General features: G+C 36.6%; 1 protein-coding gene across 1 annotated transcript in view; it reads left to right on the forward strand.

Moving 5' to 3' along the window:
* The window catches only part of TTC29 (tetratricopeptide repeat domain 29), a 383,434-nt gene that overhangs the window by 277,204 nt on the left and 92,826 nt on the right, over positions 1-13,404 (forward strand). The window contains exons 7-8 of the mRNA XM_050327269.1: positions 800-1,023; positions 9,955-10,140. Of these exons, the coding sequence (XP_050183226.1) occupies positions 800-1,023; positions 9,955-10,140 (410 nt within the window). The remainder of the gene's footprint in view (positions 1-799; positions 1,024-9,954; positions 10,141-13,404) is intronic.

Genomic DNA, 13,404 nt, shown 5'->3' on the forward strand with positions numbered 1-13,404 from the left:
ATTGGACTCATAGTTTTCTCCAGAATAGAACACAATGAATGTTTCATGACCCGTAAAAGAAATATTTTGATTATTTCCATAAATAATACCTTAAAAGATATATTAGCTCTTGAGAATATTTGATGACACAACTTTTTAATATGCACGTCTTGTCAGAGTTTATGAATGAGATAAACTTTGATATAAATTCATCATAGCATCATTTGATTGTAAAATTAGGGAGAAATTATCAAACTTTTGCATCAGTAAACCAGTCCCAGCTGAAGTTATATGCTAAACAGAAGGAAAAAGTATCTAATGATTGTGTTTCTGGCATAGCATTTGTTTGACGTTTTAAACCAAGCCATCACGTCCTACAGCAAAACTATTTAACATATACGTTGTTTTGACATGTGGAATGTGCCTCATTTTTCCCTGTGCACTGTCTTAAAGCAAACTAAGAGTTCATTGTGTTTTCATGAGCTAATGTAAACGTGTGGGTTTTTTTTTCCCATCAGACAGCCTTTTTTGCCAAATACCAGCTAAAGCATACCAGTGTATTTTTTTTAACATGTTTTCAATATATTTATATACACACAGGTATTTATTCATTATTACCATGTTTACTTCCCTGGGGTATGGCATTTGTAATCATATTATAACAGATCACTTTTTGAGCAGGGGAAGAAAATACCTGTTCTCTGCTGCTAAACTGCAGAGATCTCTTCTTGAAAGCTGTTTTAGTTATCTGTACTTATTTGGTGAGGTGGAGAACAGAATACAGGTTTAAAAGCTTAAAATCTGTCTTTCTTATTCCCAGTAACAGGAATTCATACACGAAGAACATCTGCATAGACATGCTGCGACGGGGTTATCACAAGTCCTTCTCCGAGCTCTTCACTCTGATACAGAAGTGGAATGCCTTGAGGGAGGCTGCAGGGCCTGGGTCAGCCATATGGCATGAGAAGTCCCTGGAGGAGCAGCCTGATAAGCTGGATCAGCTTTACCACTTCCTGACCAGGGCTGAGGCAGCCCAGCGAGCAGGTAAATGGGGGGATTGTGGGTAGCGGAGCAGTGGGAGCTGCAGCCACGAATGCCTGGGGGAAGCTGCCAAATTGTTTCATGTATGAATTTGAAACGTTACTGCTTCTTAGCACATTTCAGCCTTAGTCAACTAAGCTGTATTTATAGAATAGATGATTAGGAGCTGCAGATATCAGGAGAGGTTTTGTGAAGGGAAGGAAGAGGGGAAAAACATGTAGAGTGCATTATGATATCATCAGAAATGTTTGATGTATTTATAGCTTTGATAACATCTCAATTATTTTCTAATAGTGTCATTATTTATTGGAGGTTTTCTCTACTGATTTGAGTAGATGGTTTTGTATTAGAAAACTTTAATAGGTGAAATGCTGTTTCACAAAGTAATAGTTTTATAAATCTGATTTTATTAAATACCCTGTCTGCTAACTGTGTTTGGATTTGTGACTGACTTAAAAAGGATTGTGAACATGTCAAATAAAATACAGCACACAGATGTAACATGCCACCTGTGAATTACTAGATATTAGTGAGGACATAACTCCAAATTACTGTATTTTCTCTATTGCCTACTGTTTACTAAGCACTGATATTTATCATTTCCTTTTACTATAAATAATAACATAACTTACTCCATCTTTCTGTTTTAGAATAGTTGTAGGGATGGAGGCAGATAATGCTCTAACTGCAATCTTGATTCTGCCTGAGTTGATTTCACTGTAGTTAGTTTCAAGTTGTTTCAAGTTGCATTTTGATCATTGCAAATATGAAAATCTACAAAAAGCTTGTGAATTTGGACCCTAAGTTTTTTGACTGAAATGTAGAAACAGACATCTTTATTTTAAAAAGGAACAGCAGAAGAAACCCTTTCAGCCCTTAAAAAAAAAATTAATTTTAAAATGTTTATTTGATATGTTCCATGAAAGTCAGAAGTTGTATTTTTTTATTTAATTCACTATAATTCTAGACAGGAAGTCTATCCAGCCACGACTGGAAGGAATCTTCAGATTTGTCTGGACTATGACTAAAACCTGAATAAGGTACCTCCATAGCTTGCAGAGCATAAGAGAGGAGTTTTGTGTTGGGACTGCCCTGACAGAAGCATTCTGCCAACACTTTGATGGTCAAAAAGTAGTGGTCAAGGCTTATCTTGATGGGCCTGCTCCATGCTGCTGCTTGAGGAGAACATTTTGCCTTCCTTCAGTGCATGATATTTTTCACAAACTGATGTGTGACAACAGAGTTGGCAAATGCACTCCCAGAGAGTCAAGGTGCTGCTGGCTCGGCAGTTCCTGCCCCTGTGAAAGGCAGGGACCCTTTCTTTCACTGAACCCAGAATTTGCTGCTTGCTGGGCCCTTTAAGTCTTTCACTTCTCACAGAGACAAGGTACCACGAGGTGTCTGACTGATTGCACCTTACCTCTCCCAGTTTCGCCTTTTAAAGTTGGCTAAAATGAAAGAAAAGAAAATCATGACAACTTACCAATAGAGTTGTCTTTACTGAATTGCTAGATCAAGGTAGTTTTGATTTTTTTTTCCACCAGTTTCAGTGCAAACATTTGCACAAATCCCTTGTTCATGTGAGTCGCCTGGCACGGGAAGGGTTGGATGGTAATTCGTGTTGCAGGTCTGAGAGCTCGTAGTGCTGTGAAGATACATATGAATTGTGCAGCTCATCAAACACTAATTCAGTAGTTCACTAATCCAGTTACTCTCGGATTCTAATCAGATTGCTTGGGGCTCTGGCTTATGATCTCCTGACAACTTCAGTTGACACCATTTAAGAGGCATTCAGCAATTCACCTCAGCTGGAACGTGCCATGATGTAGCAGCCACTACAGCAGCTGACCTGAATTTGCTTTTCAGCTGCCACAGTTCAAGCTTACAAGGATGAAAGTAACATTTAGAGCATTGGGAGAGTTTCATAGTGTGGTTGATGTTACTAATATTAGGCAAGCTGAAAGTTTACCTGTTTTAGGTATGCTGTCCTGAGCTAATAGTCATGCTGAAAAAGAGATAGCAGATATAAATAATGAAAATTAAAAAATCATTACTTTTAAGTTTATTCGTGAATTGAAATGTAGTGAAATGATTGGTTTTGAACCAGAAGTGGTAAGTGGAAAGCAAAACTTCACTTACTCTCTCAGTAAATAATTTTCTTAGTTTTCATTTAATTTTTCTCACCTGATATTTCTGGATGATAGAATGTTTCTGTCTTGATTGTGAATATACCTAGAACTGCTAGGTTAGAGTTTTGTGGTACTTACAGCAGTGCACAGAGCAATCTGGGTGTTTGTTTGCTTTTGTATTTATTATTGGAAAATGTTAATGTTTTAATGGTTTTGATAGTTTACAGTTATAGGCAGTACAATGCTGGACATAAATTATTTGCTTGAACAGAATCAGTGCCATCCACCACAAAGTGGAGGCCAATATCAAAGAGCAATTACTTTCTTTACTGCTGGGTTTAAAAACAGTGACATTTTGTTTACCAACATTACATTGTACAGACCCATTACCTTTATATACACCACTGAATGTTCCCTCTGTTTTCATTTTCAATGTAACATTTTGATTAAACTTCAAATCATACAGGACTTGTCTTTTTTTGGTTGCCTATTACCAATACTTTACTGCCTGCAAAGAAAATACCTCTCTTCTGTCTAACTTAATCTTGTTATTGTATTTGAATATCTCCCAAGTATTTAAAAATACAGAGCTAGTGTTAATACCTGCAGCTTCTCAGAAGAAGAGCTGACAGAGTTATTTGGCCCCAGGTACAGCATTATCCTAAAAAGACTGGCAGAAATAATGGCGATACTTGACTGTATTCCTATTTCATCTTTTTTGTACAAATAATATAAATGTTTCTGACCTGAAAATTGACTTGTTTTTAATTACTCCTTGATGTTCCTTCATTATCCTGGACTAATATCTCTTTTTGCTAGTTCTGGTTTCAGTACCTTGAAGAAAAAAAAGAGGTCATTTAGCTGTTTAAATATGTATAGTTGCAGGGCTTTTTACAGAAGAATGCAGGATAAATGCCAGAATAATGTACCTACATAGCTCAGCATTTGATGTATTTAGTGATTTCTTGGCACTTTTATGAAAGTGTTGGGGGTTCTTTCAAAAGGCAAATTTTATATTTTGAGGCCATGGAATAGCCTGCCTGATTGCACTGTTCAGACTAATTTCACTTAAAGGTACAACTGCCCATGAAAGGTGTAACCCAGTGCTGACAGGTTGTTGTTGCTATCCCTTTGGAGAGCCACAGCTCCCAGTGTATTATGTGCCTGAGACAACAGTTCATTATAATGATAATGTAGCTGTTTCTCAGATAAAAATATTTAGGAGTGAAATGAAAACCTTTGAGCTGCTGCTTGCACAGATTTTACCATATGACTGTAACTGATTCTTTAAATCATTCCTTGGCTGCTGCAGTCCATCTTACTGTTTTAAAATGCATTGCCAGTTTACTTGTTAGGTCTATGTGCTTATTAAGCTAGGCTATTGTTTGAATCATCTCTTCAAGGTATTGTGTAGCTCCTTTTATTTAGTTAATTAGTTAGATAGCACTGATTCTACGAGGGGAATGACTGATAGTATGCAGGTATTACTGTAAAGTATCATTTATGTGTTTTAGGCTGAGGCCAGCCTCTTGGTGGAGGATTTTGTCAAACTAAAGGTCACTTGTCCTACTATTATTACAGAAGTACTTGGAAAGTGTTGCTCTTCAGATTACATCTGAATTACATATTAAATGCGTGTTCAAGTCCTCACCTTGGACTAGCAGAGGCCGTGAAGTGCTGATGTGATCAGTACTTGGTAGAGCGATCAGTTGTAGAAGTTGAAGGGAATGCATGGAAAGTTACAGCTCAAGAACAGTTGAAGGAAGAGATGTCTCGGCTGTTGGCTCTGCTTTGCCAGAGCTGGAGAGTAAAACCAGGGAAAATGCCACAGATGACTGACTGCAATGTACTGAGCAGTCAGCACTGCTTGGCAGATCACTATGCCAAAGCTAAAGGATGCAACCTGTGCTTGGTGTGAACATGCCTTCAAAAGAGCAAGATGCTGCTCATTACCTGATCACTGGGGCAGCTGGTGAAGAGTAGAACTTAAGACCTTGAAGCTGTTGCCTTTCTGAAGTTCCATCTGCTCCTGGTTCCTGACCCCATTCAACCTTTATGATATGCTGTATGCTAAATGCTCAATCTCTGCATGTGTTGCAGGCTGCTGACCCTTGTTCTAGAGACTATCAGACACACAGAATTAGAAAAAAGTGCTAATTTGGCTTTTTTTTTCCTCACTTCAGTGTAGAGGAAACTTTTGACAGTGTGAGTTATCATTTGTTTCTGTTATGAAAGATGTCCTTTCATAAAGTATACGAAGAAAGCATGAGTATTTGATGTGTTTGCACTGGAAAATCTTTCTTTGTCCAAGGTATTTAAGGTTGAAAACAGTTTAGCATTTTATAGTGGAAAGCTTTTCTCTAAGATTTCAGACTTATGCCTTAGGCTGGACTAGAAACATTGCAATAACCACATTACCCATGCTATTTTGAAAAAAAAAAAAAAAAGAAAAAATGAAGGGAGGTCATGCATTAAAAGAGAGAGTATAAACATACCAAACCCTCTTTTAACATTTGCTTGGATAAGGCATAGTTTTGTTTGGTTTGGGGGAAATGGGGAAAGGAACAGTGTTTTATTTTCTGAGCAGGTTTGTCGTTCTCCACTTAATATTTTATTACAGGAGAAAATGCAGCAGTTGCTGGAGACCAGTGGATTTTATTATTTTTGTAATTATCTTACAAAAAGTTGAAGTGATTCTGTGTAGGAAAGAAGCCAAACCGTCTCAAAGTACAGCCAGTTGTGGAATTAACCATTGACTTCAATGGAAGCAGCATTTCTTGGAAAATGTCTGTAGTGTGTTTTCATTGCCAATGGCTTGGAGTCTCCATTTAGCTTCCCAGATTACCAGTTAATTGCCTTATATCATTATCATTAGATATCTTTGTTCTTACTAGTAAAATTGTATCCTGATCATTTCCTTAGCATCTTTGCCTGAAACTGGATAGTGTCATCATGATAACAATAGAAAGCAACAAAAGAAAAATGAAACTTCCAGCGTTAATAGTGTCTCATTCTAACATCAAAAATTACTCCTAGTGACTTAATGAGCCTTAGGGCACTCCTTCATGTGTCTTCAAGAGTGAATGGTCAGTCATAATCAAGTCATACTCACTTAAACCAACAAACTAAACTGGAGGATGAGCGTTAACAGCTGTTGAAAAGTTTCCATCTGGCCATTGTTGGGAACAAATAACTGACTGGTGGGTTTTGAGTGGAAAATATTGAGCCACAAATGGATGTTGAAAAATTTCTTTTCAATACTCATATTTTAAAAAGGAGTGGAAGTTCTTATTAATAGAAAATGGGACAGCTGTCTCTTTCTTTTATTCTTCAAGGAAAACACCAAACCAGGATCTCTCTATGATGTTTTCATCAGTTCTCTAAAGACCTTTATTGTGCTTCTTTTCCTTTCTTCTATTACATCCTGTCACAAAGGAGATCATGCAGATGTGGCAGCAGTTGTACTTAAACCACACAGTATGGCTTGCAGACCTTCTGTATGGGTTTTTTCCCTCATTTTAGCTCTCTTGGGGTTATCATACTCAAACTACACCTCAGTGTCCCTGTGCACTGCAATACTTAGCAGTCGTCTGACTGAACACAACGAACATGCAAACATGGATTTGAGTGATCCTCTGTTCCATGCACACCCCTGCTTGCCAAGGGAACAGTTCCTGAGAAGAGCCCAGGAACAAAGAAAGATGTTGTTCAGTGGGCTAATCAGGGTCTATGGCTTGCACAATAAGGGGAGACGCTACTTGGCAGTTGAGGTGCACCTGAAGAGATCCTTATACAGAGCAAGAAATACCATATGTGTTTAATATATGGTGTTTCAATGGAAATAAAATATACTTTGAAATGTTCTTATCAAACAAAATGAGAGTCTGTTTTTTCTAATTTATATTCTGTTACAAAACCATGCAAATATTAAAATGTTATAAAACAAATACTGCATAATTGCATGACTTCTAATTTGTTTTCTGCTTAATTTTTGTGAAATGTTACTTCCTTCAATTTTGTAACTTTGCACTGAATAAATGCTCTGTTGAATATTTGCCTGAAAGATGTGTTTTCAGATCTTCAGATCAATCTAAAACTGTTAACAAACAGGCTTCACCATCTGCTCCATCGAGTTTCATTTGCTCTGGGTGGCTGCCATTTTTGGGTGGACCTTCTGCACAGCTTTCTCACAATCCTGTGGCTTAACTGTTCTGGAAGACCTGGATTTAGTTGCCAATGTTTTATGACATGAATGTAATTTTTGAAGAATTAATGGGATCCAGCCATTGGATCTTTTTCTGTGGGCTTTCTTAGTTGTTTCTTATTTTAAAACAGGAATTTATCTTGCAGGAACTGTTTTACAATTGCTTGTGTGATTGAAACTTTTCTCTCTGTTCATTTTCTGATGCAAACTTTTCTTTCTGTTCTTTCAGTATCACATACCAGTGCTGTCATTCCCTCTTTGATAAATGGTGCAGATATTTTTTTTTTTTAATCAACAGATACATAAATATGACTTGTCTACATGTATTCTATTATCAGTTGTAGAGAACTTTACAAAATCAGAGTGTTCAAAGCTCTAAAGTCTAAACTACTTCCTGGAGATTTTATAGGAGACTGTATTTACATGTTCCAGTGTTCTTCTCCTGAGGAGCTAAAAGTTCACTTTTACCAAGTCTGATGTGCTATCTTTACTCCTGTCAGAATAAACTCAGTTAATTTCTTGATTGGTAAATCAGACTTTGGTAAATCAGACTTTGAATCCGGAAGGCAATATGATCTTTCAAACTCTGGGTTTGAGGGTTTATTTTATCTGGTCAGCCACTGTCCAAGAGAATGAGAGAGAACTGGTTGTCTTTGTGCACTTCTCATTGTTATTCACTGGAAGGATAGTCATCGGAGGGTCACATTAAAGTTCATTCAATCAAAGCTGTGGCAGTAGCTGTAGTCTGCCTCAGGTCACTTCCATCTCCTGGGATTTATAGGGCACTACCTGAAGTTATTTGCGTAATTTTATGTTGTGTTAGTGCCTTGATTCTTCACAGCCAAGATTTCAAAGGAGCAAATCTTATCTAGTGTTTTACCCTGATGACAATCTGGTTATCTCTTATCTTTCTGTGTTATTGCAACCATTTGTATGTATTGTCTGGTATCTTCCGAGTTCATTTTCACTTAGCTGTAATCTATATGTAATATGTATTGTTATCTTTATGTTAGTGGTTATAATTAGGTTTTGTATTTCTCTCTTCATGTGGTTATTTGCTTGTGTGCTTTTAATCGTCATGGGAACCCTGTCTTTACTTATGAAATAATCTCTGAATGAACTCCCTTGTGCTACAATAGTTGTTTAAGTCAGGATGAGATGAATGAGTTTCAGCCAAGAAGTATCTATGGTTTTCTTCCTTGAGTGTAAAGGGATCCCAGGTCACTTGTATCTGTATCTAAATTGGTTAGTTTGCACAAATCCCAACTATGTCTTAACTTTTTTGTCTGTATATGTTGTCCTGGTTTCAGCTACAATAGAGTTAATTTTCTTCTTAGTAGCTGCTGGTTTTTTCTTCTCCCCTTTTCTCTCTTCGTTGAGCAAAACTTACAAATTGGAGAATTCCCAAAAGCAAAGCAGTTCTGTTCACACATCCAACTTAAACAAACAGTCTCTTACCTGCTGCAAAACCTGTGGTTCTTAGCTCCTTCTTTACCCAACTAAATAGAAATTCTTTTAAGAACTGGCTGTTTGGCTTAAATTCATTTAATAGCCACAAACACACTAAGTAGCCTACCAAAACTGCTGTGGAATTCTAGCTAATTATTCCATTGCACAAGTGACATGAGCAGACTTTGCAAAGAAAATTAATTTAGTTTAGTCAGTGATAAATTTTGCCGTGACACGTATAAGTTCATACTGTACTTTATTATCTAATAGATTTTTCAGCGTCATGTAAGGAATAGATGTTTCAAATTCCCCTTAGGGAGAAACAGTATGATATGGTTTGTCAGGAAAGTTTTGGATCTCTACCACAAATTAATAAAGTTTTGGAATAATTCAAATCTTGTGGATTTCTCTTTTTTTGAAGGTGCTTTTCTGAGAAAAATAACTCTAATTCTGTTGAAGCTATCATTCTGTAATTTTAAATTGTGAATAATATATTTGTGGATAATTTTGTAATGCTACGTAGACTTCAGACTGGCAATGTTTTTGTAAATTTTTGGGATAATGTGTGTTCATCTAGTTGTCTGAGATGATAAAGAGTGGGATCTAAACTTTAAATCACAGAGAAGATCCGTGACTTTCAGTCTCCCCTCCTTTCCATATTTGTTCTGAGAGCAATACCTTGGTGAACTGTGGCATTTTTTTCAGGGCAAGGTGTGCAATTTCAATTTGTCCCTAATTTCTAATTGTGGTAAGGTACTAAACATGGGAGCATACATGAAAACCCAAAAACTTTCTTGTTGCTCTTACTTTGAACATTTAAAATTCTAAGAAGTAATGTTTGCAGAGTGTGGACTTTTTTAAACTCACTCTGACTTCTAACTAGCCAATGTCTTATCCAGGGTTTTGTGTATTGTATTAAACTGAATTTTGGGTTTGCACACAGAAATGAGAACAAAAATGTGTTTTCAATTGTAAGGTTATAATTTTCCTCTCATGTTTCTTTGAGTGGACATGTAGGAGAACTTGACAGTGTTTGAATGGTGGAAATATAAATAGCTCTTCATTTTCATTATATGGTTGTTTCTATAACATGCAAGGTTTCTGAAGGCTGATGATAATCTAACCTTTTGACTGTAATTTTTGTTTTTAAAGGGATCTATGAGGAGGTGTACGATAACCAGCTTAGCTTGGCCTGCTCTTTCAAAGACCCTGAGGACAAATGGTTAAGTGATTACTTTTATGAGCAATGCTTTAACACTGCTCAATTAGTAAAAATTGATGGTGGGAAGAGAAAGGCACAAGCACATGTAAACATGGGCCTCATCAATGAGGGACAAGGTAAGTCACTGAGATTATAAAGCTACATTGCATCAACCTTGAGATGGCTATATTTGGCAGTTTATGTTTCTTCCCAGGACAAAATATTTCAATGTTAATTTGTTTTGGAACCAAAATTTCAAGTAACTTTTAAAACAACAGTTGCAGTTGCAATTTTTGGAGCATCGAATAAAAGTGCAAAGAAGTCTGTAATTATTCACAGACCCACTTCTTCTGACATTCTGTCTGCAGTTAGAGGTACTCCATCAGATGAAATACAAACACAAGTTTAAAGGGAGCATTTTTTTAGTACAAGGGTTCTTTATGTTGGACATGATTTCTTTTTTCTTCTTTTTGACAAGAGAATGGTAATGCTGCCTCGGGCCACAGGTGTTTGAGTGGGATGGCATCTGTAGTTACACAAACTGGGTTGATTTAAGAGGTAATTCAGAGGTAATTCAGTTTAATCCTGCTTCCAGTTTATACTTAGATAAACAGTATATATTTTTGTGTACTTTTTTAAAACTGCCTTCTGATTCTTTCTCTTGACTGAAAATGACACCTTGTTTCTTTGTATGTGACTGCCACGTCGGTGTTTGCTTCACACTTACACCTTATCACAAGCTCCATTTCTCCATCCATGCATCCGTACCCTTAGTCTGTACTTCAGAAACTGGAAGTTTCTGAAATTAGAAAATATATTAATATGAGTAACTAGAATCATAGCACAGCACAGGCTGTAAGGGACCTTGACAGATCATCTGATCCAACCTTTCATGGGAAAGGGAGTCTGGATGAGGTTATTCTAGCACCCTGTCCAATCTCATCTTGAAAACCTCCAGTGATGGGGACTCTGCCACATCCCTGGGGAGACTGTTTCAGTGAACAATGGCTCTCGCTGTAAACAACAGTACTTTCTTATATCAAGATGGCCCTTGTTTCTGTATTTAAAAGCATACGTTACCTTTCATGGCATAGGGGTTTGTGTGTATATAGCAGTCTGAGTATAAAAAAGGTCTTTTTCCTCTGTTTGCATAAAATCCTTTCATGTTGTGGGAAGACAAGCAATAAGTAAGCCTCAAGTAATTGAATAAAACCTGTCTTCCAGTTCCAATTCCTAAGTGTACTGCATGCCTAACTATTGCTTAAAATATGTGATTTGTGTAGTCACTATGTTTTTGTTTCTAAGTTTGACTGTGAGCTGAAACAATTCCAGCTCTGAACTCAACTTGTGGCTAGTTTCTCAAACAGAATGGCTTTTCTTAAACAAAAGAAGATTCACAGAAATTTAAATATTTTGTGGAAGCAGTATAACTCCACTAAATGTCTGACAGAATGGATGTGTTTTGAAAAATGTCCTAATTTCCCAGCAAAAACCTGGACATAAAACATAAAGCCTGCAGTCTTTTTTTGTTTTGTTTGCTTTTAATTGAAAGGTTATTGCCCTGTTTTTCACCCGTGTTCTCTTAGAACTGAAACATCACACCTTTTTTCATGTTTTTTTCATGTGTTTTCTAGACTACTGATCATTCACACAGTTTTCCTGTGAACTGTTGCCATAACTTTCTTGCTTACAACATGCAGTCCTGGATTCAGTTTTAAAATTTGAACCCATACCAAAAATCAGTAAACTAGAAGGATTGCTTTTCTTGCACACTGCCTTTTTATTTGTGTCTTCAGGTATGATATCTACATTCTGTGTGTCAGCATGAACTGCATACTCATGTTTGGTTCATGACCTTCAGTAATCTCTAAATTATTTTCTGAAGAACTGTTACCGGACTGTCCTGTTCTGTGTTCTGAGATCACCACTTAGTTGAGCCTAAAGGCAATTTGTTGCTTTCTCTTTGCACTGAGTAACATCCTTGAGTCTTGGTGGTAGTTTCTAGAAACTGCCAGGGTTGCTTTGATGTCTGGAGTTGTCCTTCAGTGTGCTTTCTCTTCTTCCTAGTTTGGTAGCATTTGAACATTTAGAAAGTGTTTTTCTACCCTGTAATTCAGATCCTTTAATGAAAATACTAAGTAATAAACTGCATGTATCTTTTTTCCATGCTGACAACAAACTGCTGATAACCAATGCCTATATAGGATTTCCTAACTAATCCAGTTTCCCAGTAGATAAGATAGTACTTGCTTAAAGCCCACTGGCTCACAACCAAGTTATTTTCATTTTGAGTGGAAAATGCTTAATTAGGTTTTCTATCTCTTACTCAGTAGAATAAAACTATTGAATTTGCTAATTTGGGGGTTTTGCAACCTTTTCTCTTGGTCCTTCTATTACTAAAAATAAAATTATAAGAAGGTGCAGAAAAGCGAATATTCATATCTACTTGTAACTTCAGAGGCACATACTGAGTGTGACTCACTACTGTTCTTCAACCACTGTCTAAAAAAAAAATTTAAAATTTCCTACTTTTATGATGTGTTAAGAAAAGGTTATTGAATACCTAAATATCTTGAACCAATTACAAAACCCCATAAAGTAAAGTTATGAAATATACTGAGATGATCAGAGGAGAGGAAATTTTATTTTCCTGCTGTAAAATATTAGAAACTTCTAGAAGAGAGGCTTCTTATTAACTTTAGTAAAGAGAGAAAGCAAGGTGCATTTTCACTGCCCAGGGTAAAACTCCACTGTATCTGTGAGGTCTGCTACTGTATCTGTGAGGTCTGCTGTTGCAGATATTTTCTTTCCATGGGGGAGAGAGGTAGTAAAAATGATGAAGCTGAGAGAGTAAGCAAGATTTGCTTTGAGGGACCACTGAGAAAAAAGACAACAGATGTATTCCATGCACTTTGTATTTTCAAGGGTGAAAAATTGATTCAAAGGTGAGTTCTGATTGCAGAAAAAGGGTAAGAGCAGATGTTGGGTTGGCATTGTATAAAATTGCATGAGTGTTAATGATGTTATAAGTAAAACTTTTAAACATGCTATTTTTATATTAGGACAGAGATTCAGCTTTTTGTATATCTTTTCTGTTCAGTTATCTATGATGCTGTAATCTAATTTGTGGTCTGAATGAGTCACATGCCCACTTCTAGGGGGTTATAGACAGGAATAGATACACATCTCTATATACATCTGTGGGTACATTAATGTGTGTGTATATATATACACATAAGAATATGTACATCTACCAATACAAATAGATGGATGTCTGTGTAGGTATGTGAATGATGCCTAACATTTATGAGATACTTCACCCGATTTAAACTGTCATATCTATGTTAACTGCCTTGATTAATAGTGCAGCCAGAAAAATAAGTGAATTTACAAAAATGAAA

The sequence above is a fragment of the Myiozetetes cayanensis genome, unplaced genomic scaffold (assembly GCF_022539395.1).
Source record: "Myiozetetes cayanensis isolate MyiCay16 unplaced genomic scaffold, myiCay2020 scf33, whole genome shotgun sequence".
Taxonomy (NCBI): domain Eukaryota; kingdom Metazoa; phylum Chordata; class Aves; order Passeriformes; family Tyrannidae; genus Myiozetetes; species Myiozetetes cayanensis.